The following is a 20,062-nucleotide window of genomic DNA, read 5'->3' as shown; positions in this document are numbered from 1 at the left end:
ACTGCCTGCAGAAGAATCCCTGGTTTGGCGAAGGGTATTGAAGGTGAATTTGAACCACCAAGTGCAGTGATTCAACCACTAAGTGCCTGTATTACCCTGCTGCTCTTGAGTCATTGGTCATAGCTCAGTATTAGGTTAGGCAGCAAAGTCTTTTTTTCCTTTATCTCTACATGCCATGAAGTATATTAAATGAAGCACTTGTCTGTGTGTAAGTCATGGTAACTTGTGAGCTAGATATTGACTGGTTATGATTACTTATGGTCTGTGCATCTAACCATGACACATCTAACCATGGGCACATCATGTGTGCGACAGTGGTTGGATAGTGCATGCCTGTGCCCCCTAAATGTTTAAATAATGTTTCTTTAACAATCAACTCTGATGAAGAGCCAAGTCCAGGGGTATGTTAAGATTGGGCAGCCTCCATTTAGCTTACAGTTGTTGCCCAGCATGTGGGGAGAGACACTTAATCAAGTAGTGATGTGCCCATCAAATGCAGTGAGCCGTTGCAGTAACACTTGCAAATCAGGCTGGGGCAAGAGGCAATTTGGATTTCTGGAAATAAATGTTCCTAATTTGAAAACAAATTAAGAATTGATCATAGTGCAAAACTAGCATAAAAATGCCTGTGAGGTAAATGGTGTGGCTCTAAACAGGTCTCTCAGAAATCCCAGGGAATGCTGAAAGCAAAAGGGAGTGAGTCATAAGCACATGAGCTGCAAGAAGCTGAAGACAAAATCATGCATCTCTGCTTAATTCCATCACATGATGAATCCTGGGGCCCTTCATTTAATCGGAGAGCAGAGCAGTGGAGAAACTTCATTCTCACTTCTCGGTGGGGACCGGAGGAGTCACCGTGTGCAGGCTCCAGGCACTCCCAGCTCCTCCGCCAGCGCCGAGCCGACGCAGGCTCTCCAGCACCATGAGCGGTGCCCACCGCCACCTCGGACTGCTGCTCCTGGCCGAAGCAGTGCTGTGTGCTGCCACCACACGTGAGTGCTTCCCTCACCCTGTCCTGCCTCCCTGCGCTTCCCTCACCCCGTCCTGCCTCCCTGCCTACATGGGTTCGATGTCCCAGCCTAGAGCAGCAGAAACAGTGGCTCCTTGTACATGAAGCAGGTGCTGGAGCTGTGCTTTGGAATCGGTAGGCAAGAGCCAACTCCACAAGGTTGCCTGCTTCTGAGTGTCAGTGTGACCTGAGCTGGAGAAATATACCAAGAACTGTTTGGTTATCTATTCCCTGTGGTCCACAGATACGCCGGGCTGGCTGGAGCTGAGATTGGCTCATTTCAACAAATTTGTAATAGTGTTTCCCCAGCTCAAGCTTGGCTAAGGGGGCAGGCACAGAATGGTTTTCTCTCGGTTTGCTCAGCTCAGCTGTGGCTGGAAGAGATTAGATTAAGGGCAATACTCCCTGCCAGGACACTCAGACCTGTGGATCCCCAGCCTCAGGGAGCCCAGTCAAGGAATTAAATCCTCAAGCTATGCTGGGCTGGCACTGAGCTGGTCCTCTGCTTCTTTCCAAGTTTCCAGCTTGACTCAAGTCTTAGGCTGACCCATGGAACTCAGGGCTCAGGATCCAGAACTAGGATTTTAGGCTCAAATTCCAGAATCTATAGTAAGGAAACTGGAGACCTTAAAACCTGAGGTCTGGGTGAGCATTCATCTAGCCTTGTAGCTGTCTCCAGTGGGTAACAGTAATGGATACATAGCTGGGCACGTGTATAGTGTATTTGCTCAGGACAGTTTTCCAGCCTCTGCTGATGTATAGCACTGGAACTGTCTCTGTCAGATGCAGGGTTGTATTCAGCAGTTTTGACCGGGCATTTCTTCCATCCACTCATGCACTTTGGTTGCAACCTGTATTAATTGTTGGCATATCCAGCATCCTGCCAGCAAGTGTCACCCCTTAACTTTGCCTTACATGAAGAAATACTTTTTATACACTTAGCACTTGTAACCTGCTGGTTTTGTTTGACACTCCTCAACTTTTGCATTTCCAGAAATAGTGTCAAACTGCTTCTCCCTCTGTGCTGTTCATGTCTCTGCTTTTATATCCTCCTGTGTCGTCTCCAGGCGCAAGACACAGTCTGTTTAGCTGCTCATCAATGGAAACAGTTCTATCCCTTTGTAGCACCCTCACTGCCGTTCTCTGAAACTCTGCTTGAGCTGCAGAGAGCAGAGCAGCAGCAGTACTGGAGACATGAACACACAATACTGTAATGACATTTTCTTATTAATTTTCTATCTAGCCTTTCTCTATTTTTTCAGATACCAATGAGCACTGCATTCAAAACTGCAGAGCTACAATGTCTCATTGCTGAGTGCCAACAGCTAGTTTAGAACCCCTCATCCTGTAAGGACACATTTAACTATGCTGAATTTCATACAGCTTTACTCTTCAGTCACTGAGTCTCATACAGTCCTCCCCTCTACTACTTTGAAATGCTGCCCTCAGCAGGTGAAAGAACTTTACCTGTTTTCCAGATTATGAACATTTTCAATTATCTCAACAAGTGAGAAAACTGGCCACTTAGAACTTTTGGTTCGTGTATCCTAACCAGTTGTTTGTTCACGTGAAATGCTTCGTTTTTATCCCACAGTAGCTTAGGTCCTTTCTCTGCCTTTTGTGATGGACCTTATTAAATGCCACGTGGAACTCAGGCAGACTATCACAAGCAGGTCAGCCTGATTCCCATGCTCTCTGCCTCTCTCAGTGAAACTGGGAGACTTTTGTTGAGGAGTGCAATCTTCCACAGCTTATCATATTCATCCACTGTATCTCCTTATTCTGGTCTTCACTGCCAGCTTCTTCAATTTGAGCCTCAAACTTGTGTAATTGTCTAAATCTTCTCTAGAAGTGTTTTAAAGAACTGTCATCGCTTTTGTCAACTTCTGTGTCTTGGCCACTGAGGCACTTCTAAGCAAGACTGTACATGCTATGGTTAATCACTCATCTATTTCACTCTTGAATGACTTCCATACTCTTGGAGCCATCCTATCTAGATGACTCCTTTTTGATGGTTTGCTCTATAATTAGTTTTTCATGTGCCAAAACTTCATTTTGAGACTCTCCATCACTCTAAAGAAAAATTCTAGTACAGAAACTTCTCATGCTCCTCCTTTGTGAATGAGAATGTAAACTAACACATTTGACTTTTGTGCTATTCCTTTTTCTTCCCTGAATGCTTCTTTTGTATCTATATCATCTATTTGCCCTCCAGACTTTCTGGCGAGCTTTCCACTACCTTTATATCTGAGAAGAAAAAAGAGATTCATTAGTAGGGGGAGTTTTTTTGTTTTGCAAGGTTTTCCTCAAATTATTTTTTTTGGTCCTGCTTTATTATGCTTCTATATGTAACTGTAGAAAGTTTACACTATTTTTTGCCTTCTTAGCTTGGCCATAACGTCAGCCCTTTTCCTTCTAACACACTTTCATCCTTGTTAGCTGGCTCATCTTTTTAATGCTGTTATTCTAACGTAGGCTTTCACGGCTAGCAGACTACCACAGGAAATGTTGAACTTCTTCTTGTCTTTGTTGTATTCTTCAGCAAAATGAGAACCAGAATGAGAAAAGAGAAAGTCAGTCAGAGTGTAAGATCTTTTCTGCTGTGATCACCTCACCAGAACTACGGCAGTAATAATTTCCTTTGAGTGTAATATTACTCTATTTCAAACTGAATTGCTCTAAACTTAGTTATGGCCAACATCTGTTCCTGAGTGGTTTTCATTGTTAAGGAAGAAATACGTTAAAGCTTTTGGTTCCTTTAAATCCAGCAACTGAAAATATTCAGCTCCATGTGTTACAGAAAATAGTGCTAAAGTCTCTTCTCATCTGAAAAAATGTCTTTGCCTTGTCCTGAAGCTCATGAAATGGTTTTAATTCGATTGAAACAAACAAAGCACATCAGGGAGGCAGAGAAATGCCTAAGGAGCTTGTGATTTAGAAGCAGTGACCACAGCTATTACCACAGCTGGACAAGAAAATTACTTCTGAATTCAAGAATTGGTTTTGAAAGTTCAAAATTAAATGCATGTATGAAATAAAAAAAAAAACCAACAAACAAACCTCCAGCTCTTTTGATCAATCAAGCATTTGGGAAAAAAACAAGCAAACATACAAACAAACCAAACCAGAACCCTCCCACAATTATTGAAATATATCAATCTGACAAAACCCAAAACATTTGTATCCATTAAATCATTTAAAAATAAAGAAAATGGTGAAAATAAACTAGAGGGGGGTGTGTGTGGAATCTCTAATCACTTTCAAACAAGATAGTGTATTAATTTAGTGACTTAAAATGCAATTGAACTTGATAAGCCTTTGTGAAATGTTTTTATAGTTGTTAATCTGTTTTTTTTTCTCTGAGAAAAGCTTCTGAAAGACAACATTATGCAACTCTTCTTCAGGCGGAGACTGGAAACAGAGCAGCATGTGATACAGGCCATTAAGCAAATGCCTGTCATGATGTTATGTTTTGATCACATCAAAATATATTAAATCTGCAGGAAAGACTCAATTCAAATTCTTTAAGTGAGGCAGTAGGGAGGTCCTGTAGGGCAAAAGGCCATGGGAGAACAAGTTTCTGAGTGCAAAAATCTGTTCTTTTCCTCAAAGCTTTCAATCCTCAGCACTGAGGAGGCAGCAATCAGCATCAGCTCAGTGACCACTAAGATCACAGAAACATTCAGGTTGGAAAAGACCCTCAGGATCACCAACTCCAACCTATAACCCTACTCAACAAGATTCACTTTAAACCATATCCCTAAGCACTACATCCAAATGACCTTTAAACACATCTATGGTGAGTGACTCCCACCACCTCCCTGGGCAGCTCATTCAAGTCCCTGACCACTTTCTCCACGAATAACTTTTTCCTAATGTCCAATCTAAACCTACCCAAACTCAGCTTGAGGCCATTCCCCCTTGTTCTGTCTCCAATTACCTGTGAGAAGAGACCAGCAGCAGCCTCTCCACAATGTCCCTTCAGGTAGCTGTAGACAACAATGAGGTCTCCCCTCAGCCTTCTCTTCCTCAAACTAAAAAAGATGGGACTGGTCAAGGGATGTTCTTCCTGCCCAACACACATCTCACTGGGCAGTAACATCAATAGAAAGCAGCTCCTGCCTCATCTTCAGGGCTGTTTCTCTGGTTTTCCCTGGCAGCAAATTTAACTCATAAAGGCTGTACTAAGACTGGCTACACCTGCTCTGTGCCTTTTCAAACTTGGAGAAATTCCAACTGGGCTGGCTACATTGCAGCTCACAGGGCTGTTCTTGCCCTTCCTACAGATCTCTTCATTTCCTTTGAAGTCAACCAGCTCTTTGTTGCACTTGGATATAAAACTCAGAAGCATTCAGCATCAGCTATCTTTAAAATAAAGCCATGGAAAGCAGAAATCCTAACTCCCTTGATGTTGTGACAGAGTGGCACACCCAGCAGTTACCTGATTAAAATGACAGAGTTGTTTAAAGCCCCCAGGCTTTTATGGAGCTCTGCCTGTGAGCATACTTACAAACATATTTTTATGGCATCCTACAGTGTTTGACATGTTCCTACACATTTCTTTGCTTTTCATTATATGTACTTAGTGACAGAGGGATTCTAGAAGGCCTGGGAAAAGTTTCAGCCTATCATTTGCAGTAATATGAGAAGAAAGAGGTTATTGAAGTTATTTAATATCTGAGCCATTTTATGGTAATAAGCATGAAGCTAATATGTTTTTGTTGTTTATTATAAACACATTGAATTTACTATCGAGCCCAAAATTTCCTTTTCTGGAAACATCAGCTTCTGTTACAATTGGTTCCATCCCTGCCACCCAAACCACCAGCCAGCTCATCAATGAAGCTTCCCTGGATCAGAATTTTTTGCTGGCATAGCTTCTGCCAGAGCACAACACAGACACAGGGGGAATTTATCCTGTTAGATTTTTACTCACAGATTTATAACCAGGAAAACACAAAGCAGTAAGCAATCAAGCAGCCTCTGTACAACTAGCCTGACTGTTTTAGAATCATAGAATCAACCAGGTTGGAGGAGACCTCCAAGATCATCCAGTCCAACCTAGCACCCAGCCCTAGCCAGTCAACTACACCATGGCACTAAGTGCCTCAGCCAGTCTTTTCTTGAACACCTCCAGGGACGGTGACTCCACCACCTCCCTGGGCAGCCCATTCCAATGTCAATCACTCTCTCTGTGAAGAACTTCCTCCTAATATCCAGCTTATACTTTACCTGGCACAACTTGAGACTGTGTCCCCTTGTTCTGTTGCTGGTTGCCTGGGAGAAGAGGCCAACCCCCACCTGGCTACAGCCTCTCTTCAGGTAGTTGTAGACAGCAATGAGGTCACCCCTGAGCCTCCTCTTCTCCAGGCTGAACATAGTTATGTCCATTCATACAAACTAATGCTCTAATATGGTCAAAATATTGTAAACCTATTTATTACTCCTCTGGCAAGCTTGCAATAGTGCAAGTGAAAAAAATGTCAGCCTGTCAGTAGTGGAATTTTTTTAATGTGGGTTATAGTTGATGTATTTATAGCTGTGATGATAAAATTCCCTAACTTTCTACTGCTGAAGAATTTTCTAATCAATACAAGAGCACAGTCATAATAAAAAGGCTGTTCAGCACAAGAGCAATGTGTTTGTAGGATGGTAGGGAAAATGATATTACCAGCATGTTCATTTTTCTCTCTAGGGTTTCAAGATGTTGTGAGCCACGGAAGCACTTCTCCTGTCACATCCTACAGGAATATAGAAGGCTGGTCTAGTGATCAAAATAAATGGAATGAAAAGCTTTATCCTTTCTGGGAAGAAGGAGATCCCAGATGGAAGGACTGCTGGAAAGGTGATCACAAATAAGCATTTCAAAAACACTAAGAAAATTGGCCAGAAAATCCATCTCATGGCAGAGTGCAGGTGCCATAGTGTTTTTTTCATAGGGGCAGTAGCCATCACTGCTGCAAGGAATAGCAAATTAGAGACAGAATCACAGAATCATAGAATCAGTCAGGGTTAGAAGGGACCACAAGGATCATCTAGTTCCAACCCCCCTGCCATGGGCAGGGACACCCTACCCTAGATTCAGAGCCCCATCCAGCCTGGCTTTAAACACCTCCAGGGATGGAGCCTCAACCACCTCCCTGGGCAACCCGATCCAGGCTCTCACCACTCTGCTCATGTCCAGTCTGAATCTCTCCACCTCCAGCTTTGCTTCATAATTGGGTTTGATACCATTCCCAGGACATTGTGTGAGGAAGCAGAGCAGTGAGTTGTTACAGTAAATTCTTTCCCATGACGCATTGTCTCAAACATTAACACTTGTTAGGAAGTACAGAAGACCTGGACTCTAGGAGAATCTATTATCTGCAATGTACCCTAGAGGACAGGTAGTTTCAAACATTATCTCAGCAGGGTATTGTGGACTTCAGTTTAACAGTTCTAGTGTCAACTCTGCTTATTATCACCTGGTCTGAGCTGATGTCTAAAGGCTGTATCTCTGAGGAGAAACAAAAATATTATTCTTCATAATATATTAGCTGCCATGGGTAAAAAAACCCATATTCTTAGCTCTAAGAGGGAATGAATGACAGACCTGTAAGTGGTGTGGAAAGATATGATGAGTAACTTCTATTGTCCTGAACTGGGGGTTTGAGAAGAGTGTGAGCGACTTAGAAACACAAAGTCCCTTGGAAACAGAAGAATCAATAAAGTGTTTGTAATGTAGATAGTGCATGGTTTAAAGTAGCTGCTGCTCTGATGCATCATTTTCTGCAGCGAAGACCACTTTTCTTCTCTGCAGGAGGAAGGGTGACAGCCAAACTGGACACTGACAGCCCAGCACTGGTAGGATCCAACGTGACTTTTGTTGTGACTCTCCAGTTTCCCAAGTGTCAGAAAGAAGATAATGATGGCAATATAATATATAAAAGAAACTGTACCCAGGGTAAGTAATGGCAGTCTCCTTGCACTATACACACATCTGACTGTGGTGCTGGCATGAACATGTCATGAACCTTTGAAAACATCAGAGGCACACCCTATGAACAACCTTTAGTTGATAACTACACTTGTGCCTACCTGATGCTCACCACTTTCTTTTCTCAGGAGATCACTGTGGTGTTTTTACTGTTCTGCAGTATATATATATATAACAATCAGGGAATTTAAAATTTGCCTTCACTATGAAATTGTCTTCTTAAAACAGTCACCTTAATTTGGCTTCTTATCCAGACTGCTACTGCTGTTCAGCTCAGTCAGAAGGCTGCAGACTCACTGTTTTCTTCCAAATGTATAAAGCTCTCCATTGATAAAACTGATTTTTTTTTTTCCAAGTAGGAGTGGCAGAACTCAGTAGGCATCATCTGCACTTTGAAAAGTCCTCAATAAAGAGTAAACCTCCTACTCCCACATTTTAAGAATTAAAAATAATCAAGAAAATAAGTATTTTTAAAGTCAAACCACCTTTTAATCAGAGAATCACCTTTCTTTCATCTTACGTACTGAGCAAAACCCCTACGATAGTTCCAACGTTTGAAGCTGCCAGATCTAGAGTGAAACAGGCTGTTTGTACTTTCCCTCCTCTGAATTCACAAATGCTCTACAAAGTCTTTTACTGATCAAAGTAATTTTCATTTCAAGGCACATCACCTATTTCTTTTTGTCATTCCAAGCTCTACTTTTTGGCTGTCTAACGTTTTGTTAACAGCTGATATCCATTCTCTACTTAGTATCTGTTGTACTGCTTGGGGAGGGAAACTTTTTGTTATTCAGAAAGGAACTGAAATTCATGTCTCTGCTATTTAAAGGTGTCATAAAATAACTTTTCTGACTAAACAAACGATGCCACTTTCCCAAAGTGCTTCCACAGCTGCTATTTCTGCTTAAAATTTTGGATTCTGCTTGCCAAACTTTCAGGTAGCCACACTAGCCACACTCCTCCAGAGAAGTAGTAGCTTCCTGAGCAGTTTTGGGTGATCAATTTTAAACTGTGTCTAGCCTATGAACTTGTAAAATTTTCTTAAGCTTCTAAGTAAAACAATGCCAAGCCAAAACTATTTGTTGTTTACTTTAAAGCAACAAGCCAACCAACCTAACCAAAAAAGAAACAAAACTTCAAACCAAACATCAGACAGAGCACAACCTTAGGAAAAAAATTGTCTTAGTCTAAAAATACTCCACTTAACCTGTTGCTTAACTGCAGTAACTGCTCTACTTAAAGGTGTCTGCCTCCTATTTTTTGACTTTCTGCATGTTTCTCAGCTGACCAGGAATGTGTCCTATTTCTGCACTTAGATCTTTCAGCTTCCCAGAATCAGCAAGTCTATGTCTACAACTGGACTGAATGGATCGACAACTGTAGGTGGGAAAACTGCACAGGCAACCACAGCCATAATGTATTTCCAGATGGGAGACCTTTCCCTCATCACCCTGGCTGGAGGAGGAGGAACTTCATCTACGTTTTTCACACACTTGGTTAGTACTGCAATGTATTCCTTGATTTGGCTGATGCTGCAAAGGTTATATTCACTCTACACTAACTCATTTGTTGAGTATGTTTTATTAGTAGTCCTTTTAAAAAGGTTCCACACTCCTGAGTAGAGATCCCAATATTAATTTTCCACTTACCTGAGTGGCCATCAGCTCCTCCTTCTGGAAATCATGGATTACTAGGAGATTCTCCTTAAATCTGCCTTCACAGTACTACCACTGAAGAACGTTAATTTCCTTTCAGTACTATGCAAGATCCTTTTCTAGGAAAACTAAGGGTCCAAGCAGATCTCTCAAAAGGTCTGCTGACTACTCACTGCCACTTCAGATTCTTAAATTTGAGACCACTATCTTCATATCAGCTTAATGGTGCAGCACTTCTTGCCTCTGGGGAGGTGAAAACTGCCACTGACTCTTGTGGCACAGATGATTTTCAATGTTTCCAGTTCCTGAGTATGTAACAGTTGGGCTGCTCCTGACATTGGCTGCATACTACATTTTAGTATCCTAAACTAGCTTAAATCAGTATTGTCTAAATAATCAGTATTAACTACGTTAGTTAAATCAGTATTGTTATTGCATTGCCATGAGTAATAATAGTAATAATGATAATGATTATGCCAATGAATTATCACAATAGCAATAGCAATAATAATAATAATAATGATAATGTACCACACATTATGTAAAGGTAATGCTATTTACCTAGCTCAGTCAGCTGTTACAAAGGCAAATAAGCATATATGTACAAAGGGCTTTAGAGTCTGAAGTGAGAGGTATTAGATTTTGTTGCACTGAAAACATTCAAACACAAGATCACTTAAAAAGCCTACATAAATCCACTACATCACCCGAATGACTTCATGTAATGTAATCGCTTTGGAAAGATGAAGATGCTTTGGCAATTTTTTCTTAATTGGTGACATTTGGGACATGTTTCTGACACCTTTGAAAAACCCACAGAAATAATGGGAGTAAGTCAAAGCACTTGGTCCTCCAAAACCACTTACCAGATAACTGAAAGGTAATTCTAAACTGTTTGCGTTTGCTCAGACAATCGCAGGTTTCACAGGGCTGCTTGTAAAACATCTTGTAGCCAGACTGAAACGTTCGTGTTGTTTCAGGTCAGTACCACCAAACAACTGGGCGATCTTCAGCAACGCTTTCGGTCAACACAGCAAACATCACTCTCGGCAAACACGTGATGGCAGTATCCATTTACAGGAGAGGGCACTCGGCGTTCGTCCCGATTGCAAGAGCCAGTGCCGCTTACGTTGTAACAGGTGAGCGTGCGGCAATGAGCTGCCACAAAATGCTGGGAGGATTTAATGTTAGGCGTTGGAGGAACTCAGCACAAGCATCAGCTGGCATGAAGGCGTTGGTCCGATAACGGTTTTTAATATGAATATGCCAGAGCTGGTAAATACTCTTGAGTGCGATTTACCTTTGTATCTAGCTCAGTTGTGACCCCTCTACTTCTTAAGGCATTGGCCCGAGAAAGGTTTCTGATATGAATGTGGAACTGCTGGTAAATACTCCTGAGTGCGATTTACCTTTGTATCTAGGCTCAGTTGTGACCCCTCTACTTCTTAAGGCATTGGCCCGAGAAAGGTTTCTGATATGAATGTAGAACTGCTGGTAAATACTCTTGAGTGCGATTTACCTTTGTATCTAGCTCAGTTGTAACCTCTACTTTGTAATGAAATATTTGCAAGAGGGAATGCAAATTTCCACAGATGCCTGTGATTCTTCATTTGTTCCCATATTTTTCTGGGTAACTATTTCCTTCTGACATTCATTCCTCAGATCAGTAAATTGTATTAAAGCAGAAACCCATGTATAAAGATATTAATGTCACATATTCTGACTCTTGCTGTTCTGGGACTTTGGAGCTGTTTGTTGTTTGCAGGCAGCTATCTCTGCTTTATTTATTTATTTATTTCCCTCTTTTTTTTTATCCCTCCAGACAAAATTCCCATATCTGTGAGCATGTTCCAAAAACATGACCGCAACATCTCAGACTCCATTTTTATCCAAAACTCACCAATCACATTTGATGTGAAGATCCATGATCCCAGCTCCTATCTTAATAACTCTGCTATCTCCTACAAGTGGAACTTCGGAGATGGAAGTGGCTTATTTGTAGCTGGCGGTTCCAGCACATCTCACACCTATACTCTGCAAGGAAACTTCACTCTGAATTTAACTGTCCAAGCCATTATACCTGTACCTTGCAAGCCAGTAACACCCACTGCACCATCACCCACGTCAGCAGGTAAGAGTTTATTGAACAGCAGTGTCATTAGGAGCTATGCTAAAACTCTAAATTCTGATATTTTAAGTTAGTATCTTTAGAATTCGTAGAACACCAGGTTGGAAGGGACATCAAGCATCTTTAAGTCCAACTTTTCAGGGTAGGAATATAGTTTAAATGAGATGGCCCAGCACCCTGTCAAACTGTCTAATTTAGGGGAATCCACTACCTCCCTTGGAAGCATTTTCCAGTGTTCAGTAGTTTAGACTATTTATTGTCACCAATAGAAGAACTTCTAGGCTCCGCAACCCCTCTATTCATTGGTTTAGAGAGAGAGTCAGTAAGCACAAGCTCTGCTATGACAGGCATCACACATTTAACATGTTACATACCCAGGTCTGCCACCACAGTAACAGCATAGAGAGGTCTTCAGATGGACATGTGTGTATATATGTACATATGTACATACATGTGTTCTAAAGCTGTGTGTTTATGTATATGTATATACATACATATATACATCTGTGTACATATATGTACATGTATATATATATATATATGGGTTTATGTCCTGTACCACACAAGGCCAAATGTTTTAGACTTGCCAACCAAGGTAAAGTGTAAATTTCAAGGGAGAAAGAGGTATATCAGAACACTTTTAGAGTCAGTTTCTTTCTGGCTTAGTGTTAACTTCCATCCAAAATTAAATGAGATTAGACTGAACTAGGAAAAAAATTATGTCCCAAAGTATGTGATTTCCACATGGCATTAACCCAGAAAGGCTTTTCTGATTTTAATTTATGCACTACCATGGTTCAGAATAACCTTCACTATGTTCAGCATTGGTTTATCATCACAGGATTGTTTTAAGCTTCACAAAAAAGCCTGCAGTTTCATACTATACTACTATTAAATTGTAAAACTGGCTATATTTTTCAAATTTAATAATTCTAATATATGCTTTTACCAAAATGTTGAGTGAGTTGAGAAATTAAAGAGAAAATGTAGTTTTCACCACTTCCCCTCTTCATTTTCTTAGAGGCTCTAATATAGAGCAATGGGAAAATACCTGCTTTGAAAGAGAGCATTTTAAACCCTTTTATTGGCTGTCAGATTTATTTATATATATATATATATATATATACATATATATAAAATTGGCTTTGGAATTTTGAAGATGTGTTTAATTACTTCAAACCTTACAGTCTCACTTTTATTTCAGAGACATGGGTGACCAGCAAGGTGGCTTTTAGGATGAGGCAACCCAGGCCACTCCAGAGTTCTACAGCTGGGCATTTGTGCTTTGTTTAAGGCTGATTATTCTGAACACCATACAGATGCTTATATGAGTGCACAGCTACAAAGCAGAGTCAGTGCAGTTGAAACATACATCCATGTCCAGAATATCTCGAAGCAGAATGTGTTCTAAAGCTGCATAGTTCTTCTCAGCAGTAACTAAATTCTTTCTCCTTGCAAGTAACAAAATTCTTTCTCCTCAGCAGTAACAACTGGAGCAACAACTAATTCAGATTCTTCTGCTACCATTGAGTCAATGGAGGATAATCCTGATGGAGGTTGCCATATTTATAGAAATGGATACTACAGAAGTGATATCTCTGTTGTAGGTAAGGATGTGGTTCAACATGTCAGGAGAGGAATGGGATTAATCATGTACAACAATGCATGGCAGAGATAATGCTTATTTAGATTCCCTTTGATCAAAATGTGCAAGACTCACAAAAAGATCCTTCTCTTGAACCTAGCTGACATTCTGAAAGATTAATGTACAGACAGTTGACTGGCTTCTTTACATGCTCTGCCAGGACCTAGCAGCAGAGGTTATGGCCCCTTAGATTCAAACACATGAACCTGGGTCTTGGTGCAGATGCCTGCTGATGGCTGCCTCATGTTACCTGCGGAGTTTCCAGGCACTTGGGCTGGAAACTAGTTGGCTGGCTTGTGTACCATAACACTGCTTTCTACATCACTAGCTTCTGAATATGCCACACTTGAAGCATACTGACCTGGGCAGGGGTCACAGGAGGTCGAATTGACTTTGTTGTGCACAGAAGTCATGGGGAAGTGATTTAGGTTAAATAAGTTAATAATAATGATAGAAAAATAACACAGAGGGGAAAGGAGTAGCCTGACAGGGAAAGCAATGGAAAATTTATCAATTTTCAAATCCCTCAAGAGAAGTGATAAGGAAGGTAGGAGGCTATGGAACACAAAAGCTGAATTGAGAGTCAGTCAGACACACGAGGTTCTGTACAAATAGACTTCAGAGCTTGTCATGTGTCCTACCATTGACATCTGTTTCCTCTCCCAGAGGGAATCCTTGAGGTAAATATTATTCAGATGACAAACATCCAGATGACAGCAAGTCAAGCTGAAAACTCACTGGTTGACTTTGTTGTTACCTGCCAAGGGAGGTAAGTGTGTGAATGAAAACATCAGTCTTCCCTTTTTAAAAGTAATTTGGTGCTAGAAGTGTGTCTGCATTTAGGTGGAGCTGCACAAACAAAAGTTAGGATCTGCAGTGTTTCTGTTTCCTGACTGGAACTAAAGATAATGCAAGTCTCATTTGTAAACTGTGGCAACAGAGGTTACTGCAGGCTCATAGGATTCAGAACAAATGTCAAGCCTTGAGAAAAATGAGAGAACTGCATAGTGAGGGGAAACAATTCTATATTTTCCTGGCCAAGTCAAGATTTTACTTACTGTAAAATGGGAAGTAGTTCTGCTTAAATTGGAAGGAAATTCTTTCTCTTGGGCCATCCAAGCAATTTCTTGGATGGGAAAACAATGCACCAATATTCCTAGCCCCTAGAAAGAGATTAGAGCTGAGAGAAGTGAAAAGTGTAAAAATTTTCTTAGTAATGCAACTGCAAAACAATTAACCTCTCTTAAGTTGGTGTTTACTTTTCTGGCACGTGATACAACACAGAAGATGTATACTAAAGGTAACAGTCATTATAAGCTGATTTGTGGCACATATTCTGTGATCACCATAAAATGTTAAATGACATGTAAAACAAGGAGATCACTTCATAGATTGTATACATGCATTTTATACAAAATCCACATGCATGTATATGCATAAAATGTATAGGTGTATGTGTGGATATATATATAAAAAAATATATTAAGGTAACTCTAGTGCCACCATTTTCAGTGAACAGGCACCAGTATAAAACTGGGGCATCAGTGCAATGTGTCTGAGTTGGGCTAACAGGCTTAGTGGCTAAAGTACAGGTGGGGAGCTCCAGGTTTGTTTGGGCTGTGAAAGCACTGCCAAGGCAAGGTGAGGGCCAGCATTCAGAGCTGGCACCTTCCCTGGGGAAGGAGCCACTGGATGTTGTAAATTTTGCATCTGGGGCTCCGTTGAGTGCAAACAGCATGTTGTGAAGGTTGTATTCTCTCTTCCCCTCCCAGTCTCCCTACAGATGTTTGCACAGTCGTTTCTGACCCCACATGCCAGGTTTCCAAGAGCATGGTATGCGACCCCATCGCCGTTGCTGATGAATGCTTGCTCACCATTAGGAGAGCTTTTGAGGAACCTGGAACATACTGTATAAACATCACCTTGGGGGATGATGCCAGCCAAGCCCTTGCCAGTGCACTGATTTCTGTAAATGGAGGTGAGTCCATACAGAGCAGATGTGGGTTGGCTGTCAATAGCTTCTCTCTGTAGTCATTTCGCTGCAGGGAGGAAGAGCACAGGAATTTATATGGATTTTTTATTATGCCTGGGGGCCTCAGCTAAGACAGTGCCAGCTTGTCTGGGAGTCCACGCAAAGACAGACAATTCTTTCCCTACAGGGATTTTATATGTTAGAACTTGGTTGGATTTATGTTTATGATCCAACAAGTACAATAATTATACAAACTGTTCAGTGTGACAGACTATGAGTAGTGCTTAAGCCCTCATGTATTTTTCCATATAATTAAAACCAAAAAAAACATAGTTTGAGGGAAAAGGTGGATAGGGATATTTCTCACATGGAGGAAAAGGAGAGGGAGAGAGGAATTCAGCTCACTTGAGAGAAAATCAAAGCCTGCATATGAGCTGGCTGCCCTGGGTCTGCTTTGTAGCCCACTGACCTTGACCTGATATTCATTTTTACATGAGGGTAACACGAACCAGGTTCTGGAAAGATCTGCTTAACACTCGTTGGCTATAGAATCTGTCCAGGGTACCTGTTTCCAACCTGTTAGTATCAGTGAGTCATTGACAGAAGCGGGTATTAAACTGAGCCTCAGTCAGAAGTCTAAACAGTCATACAGTCTCTCTGCTCCCACTACAGTGCCCTAGTGACTCTTCTGAACTCTTTGGCAAGGAACTGACCCTTTGGTCATTTGCCACAGTATTTTTGGGTAATTTTATTGAATGTAGGTATAACTGTAGCTGTACCAAAATCAGTTTTTGCTGCCTAAGAGACAAAGAAAATACACAGTAGTTTTTGGAACTGTATTCAGAGGCTTACTTTAGCCCAACAAAGCTTATCTTCCCAGGTTTCCTCCAGAGAGCAAAATTAAGTTGCACTTTGGGGCTTTCAGTATAATCAAGCAGAACTAGGAACTAAGAGAAGTTGCCGCTTTGAGTCACATTCTAGGTGAGCCCATCTGATGTTTGCAAACATGTCTCATGTGCACTCATTTCCACTCATCTCAAGAGAAGGCAAATATTGATGAATTTCTGAAAATCTCATGATTTGGTGGCTGGGTTCTGTAAGCATTGGCAAAACATCATCCTTGATTTACTTAAATTGCTGTTGCATGTGTTGCAGTCCTATGATTTCAACCCATCCCATCAGTATGTGTTGCTTTGCAAGCTAGTCCAAGGACCTAGGTGTCTTATTCATATATAAGGTGTATTCCATAAATAGGGTAAATTCCTACAGTCTCAGCAAAAAAAATTCTGTAATCTAGGAAGGGGGTCAGGCCTTCACAAACAACTGTATTGACAAACTGATACACATATGAGGCACATGTACTAAGTAAATGGCAAATCCTGATTTGATATCTCAACTTTCATAGAGAGCAGTTACAATTGGAACACCTGGAAAGGTAAGCCAACATGCACCTCTAGGTTATTTCTTTGTGTAAACACTGCTGTTAATATGAGGGTCAAAAACATGCCTCAGTGCCAGTAAACTCAATAAAGGAACAGCCTGTGGACTAGGAAATCAATATATTTAAAACAGATCTTTTAAAAATACTTGTAATGATTTGGCTTCTTCCATCATATACTACAGAATTAGGAGCAGCTGTGAATGAAATGATAGAAAGCAAACCAGGAGGCAGTGTTCAATGACAGATAGAGCAAAAAGTTAATATCCCAGAATGGGCACATGAAGAAGCAGAGCCCTCAGCTCTTGGATAAGGCAAAAAAGCTTCAGTCCATCAGGCTCTCAGCCACATTCTGCCATCTTAGCCTATAGGACTGCAATAAACAGCATTTAAGCAACTTCTTTTTCATCCCCTTTCCCCCTTGCCATCATCCCTAAGAGAAAGAAGCTGCTGATTCTAATATCAAAGCTTATAAAGGCAACTGTATCACTTATCCACTCATTGTAAATGTTTCCCTAGCACAGCAATTGGCAAGGACCAAATTAGCCTCATATTGTGGGGTGCCAGCAATATCCTTCATTCCTTTCCATGCTGGAAGGGCACTTACGTGTCTCAGAACCTTGGCTAATGCAAGAAAACTGGCAAAGTCCAACTCACAATCTGTTGGAACTGAGAATAAAGCTGATCAGGATGTGAAAGCACCACCTCCTGCCAAAACCACTGGTCTCCAGTGCTTACCATACTATAAGCATGAAGTGAACTTCAATCCATACAGCCATCAAGTAAAAAAGGCATTTTCTGTAGAAAAATCTATCTGACTTTTAACCAAACTACTTTCTGAACTCTAGCATCATCATCAGGAACAACAGAAGGTGTCTTTATCTTCCTTGGCTTGTTGGCAGTGTTTGCCACCATTGGAGCTTTTGTCCTTTACAAGTAAGTGCCTAGTTTCTAAGCTTGAAACCAGTTAAAAGACTTGTCAGAAGCATTAGTTTAAATTAACAAAAGCAACAGCTTATATTTGAATTAGCTTCATTTTTAAATATTTTTGTTCAGAAATATTCTGGCACATATCCAAGAAAATCATACTACTGGCTTAAGCCACAAAAAACAGTGGAGAAAGTGCAAATGCTGAAGACTTAATAGAAAACTGCATTCTGTGCTCATAAGCACAAATATGAATACTAGAAAGCCTGGGAAGTACATGCAAGCAGTAAGCAAGCTTGAACTGCATGATGTGATTTACACATGAAATAAAACCTAACAAACAAAACCTTAATTTATCTCTAAACCAAGAAGTGTTTGTGAATGACTGACAGACCAAGAATTAATAATCAGAAATACTTATGAAATAATTGACAAGTAAATTCTTGGAGTGAAAAGGTGCTGGGCATACAGGAAAGTAGCTAACAGAAGCCCATTACTGTATCATTAGCTTGGATGTTTGTCATGCAACTTTTAAGATTGCACCAAGACTCCTGACTAAAGAGTACACTCGCTCTTCACAGCCAGTGGTGGGAAAGAAACGTCTCTGCAGAGAGACAGTGGTCCACTAAACAATGGAGCTTCTCATTAACCAGCCCTTAGTCATCACTAGTGACCTCTGTCTGTTAACTGTTACATGGGATGGCAGAAGGAAAGAGGGGAGAAAGTACACATGAATGAATACATGATTAGAATCATAGAATCACGTTCTGAACCTACCCACCTCCAGCTTTGCTCCATTCCCTAGTCCTGTCACTCCCTGATATCCTAAAAAATCCCTCCCCAGCTTTTATGTAGGCCCCCTTCAGATACTGGAAGGCCACAATAAGGTCACCTCAGAGCCTCCTCTTCTCCAGACTGAACAGCCCCAACTCTCTCAGTCTGTCCTCATAGCAGAGCTGCTCCAGCCCTCTGATTGTCCTCATGGCCCTTATCTGGACACGCTCCAGCATGTCCACAACCTTCTTGTAATGGGGGCTCCAGAAATGGATGCAGTTTTAATTGTTTTATGCCTTGGGCACATGTTTGATGTGGACTTTTACTTAAATGTCTTTCAGCAACTAACTCTGCTCATTTCTTGCAGGAGATACAAGCAATACAAGCCTATCGAGAGAAGTGCAGGACAGACAGAGAACCAGGAGGGAATAACTGCTTACTTCAGCAATTTCAAAGCAATTTTCTTCCCTAGCAGCACTGAGAGAAATCCTCTGCTGAAAAGCAAACCAGGCATTGTTTAAACTTTTAGTCTAACACTATTAGATTACATTCACAACACATATCTGAACTGTACTCTGATGGGGTTTTCTTGCTGTTAAAAAACAGGGGCTGAGGTGAAAGCACATATAGATGAGTTGGTAACTTTTGAGGGCTTGGTGCAATTAGAACTATCAAAATAATCCTTTGTAGGATGAAGTAGTTTTGAACATGTGCTCTTCTTGCTTGTGATCTAGGATACTCTCTTCTGAATAACTAACGCAACATACTCCACCTCCCCATACTTCTTACTTCTTGGTTATCTGTTTGCAAAACTAACCAGATCCATAATCTGGAGGAGAAGGAAAAAAACCACTTTTTAAAAAGAAACAACAGACAAGAACTTGTAAATACTTAGTCCTTAGTCTTAAATAGACAGTCCAGACCAGCTGTCTAGTGCCTCAGCAGGATTCATGCCTTTGCTGGAAAGACAGATATAGCAACACATCTTAGATCTGTGGAATCAAAGGTGCCATGGCTTACTCCCAGGCACTGGAACTGTTCAGGAGGTTCTAGCACAGTCTTGCTCCAGGCAGCCTAGCTCCCACCAAGCAAACACCAGATTCTGGGAAGAACCAGATGCACTGTTCCCCAATGGGAGCTTGGCAGCAGTCACCATGTTTTGCACGGCTTAATAGTGTGAATGCAGCTAATTACATGGCAGTTGTCCTCAGGGCCAGAAAACAGAGATGGACACATTTAGCTTCCTGAACATGGCTAACAGTGCGTAAGTCTCGCTATAAGAAAGACCACAGACACCCAAGCAATAAAATGAGGCTCTCTCTGTTGGAACTCTGAGTCTCATGTGAAATCTTCAGATGTACTCAGAATCACAGAACTTTAGAGGTTGGAAGAGACCTCCAGAGATCATCAAGTCCAACCCTCCCCCCCCCCCCCCCCCCCAAGGCAGGATTCCCTAGGGTAGTTCACACAGGAACACATCCAGGTGGGTTTTGAAAGTCACCAGAGAAGGAGACTCTACAACCTCTGTGTTCCAGTGC

General features: G+C 41.2%; 1 protein-coding gene across 1 annotated transcript; it reads left to right on the top strand.

Annotated features, from left to right (window-relative positions):
* Positions 1-922: 922 nt before the first annotated feature.
* Positions 923-19,815, top strand: GPNMB (glycoprotein nmb). Its single transcript, XM_064166908.1, has 11 exons — positions 923-992; positions 6,705-6,854; positions 7,809-7,952; positions 9,302-9,481; positions 10,621-10,779; positions 11,463-11,771; positions 13,253-13,375; positions 14,080-14,182; positions 15,186-15,391; positions 17,672-17,759; positions 18,892-19,815. Exons 1-11 carry the CDS (start codon positions 923-925, stop codon positions 19,043-19,045), a joined length of 1,686 nt encoding a protein of 561 aa, XP_064022978.1. The 3' UTR covers positions 19,046-19,815.
* The last annotated feature ends 247 nt before the right edge of the window (positions 19,816-20,062 follow it).

This window comes from Pogoniulus pusillus, chromosome 28, assembly GCF_015220805.1.
Source record: "Pogoniulus pusillus isolate bPogPus1 chromosome 28, bPogPus1.pri, whole genome shotgun sequence".
Classification (NCBI taxonomy): domain Eukaryota; kingdom Metazoa; phylum Chordata; class Aves; order Piciformes; family Lybiidae; genus Pogoniulus; species Pogoniulus pusillus.
The sequence above is the reverse complement of the archived record's forward strand: the minus strand, read 5'-3'. Positions and strand labels throughout refer to the sequence as shown.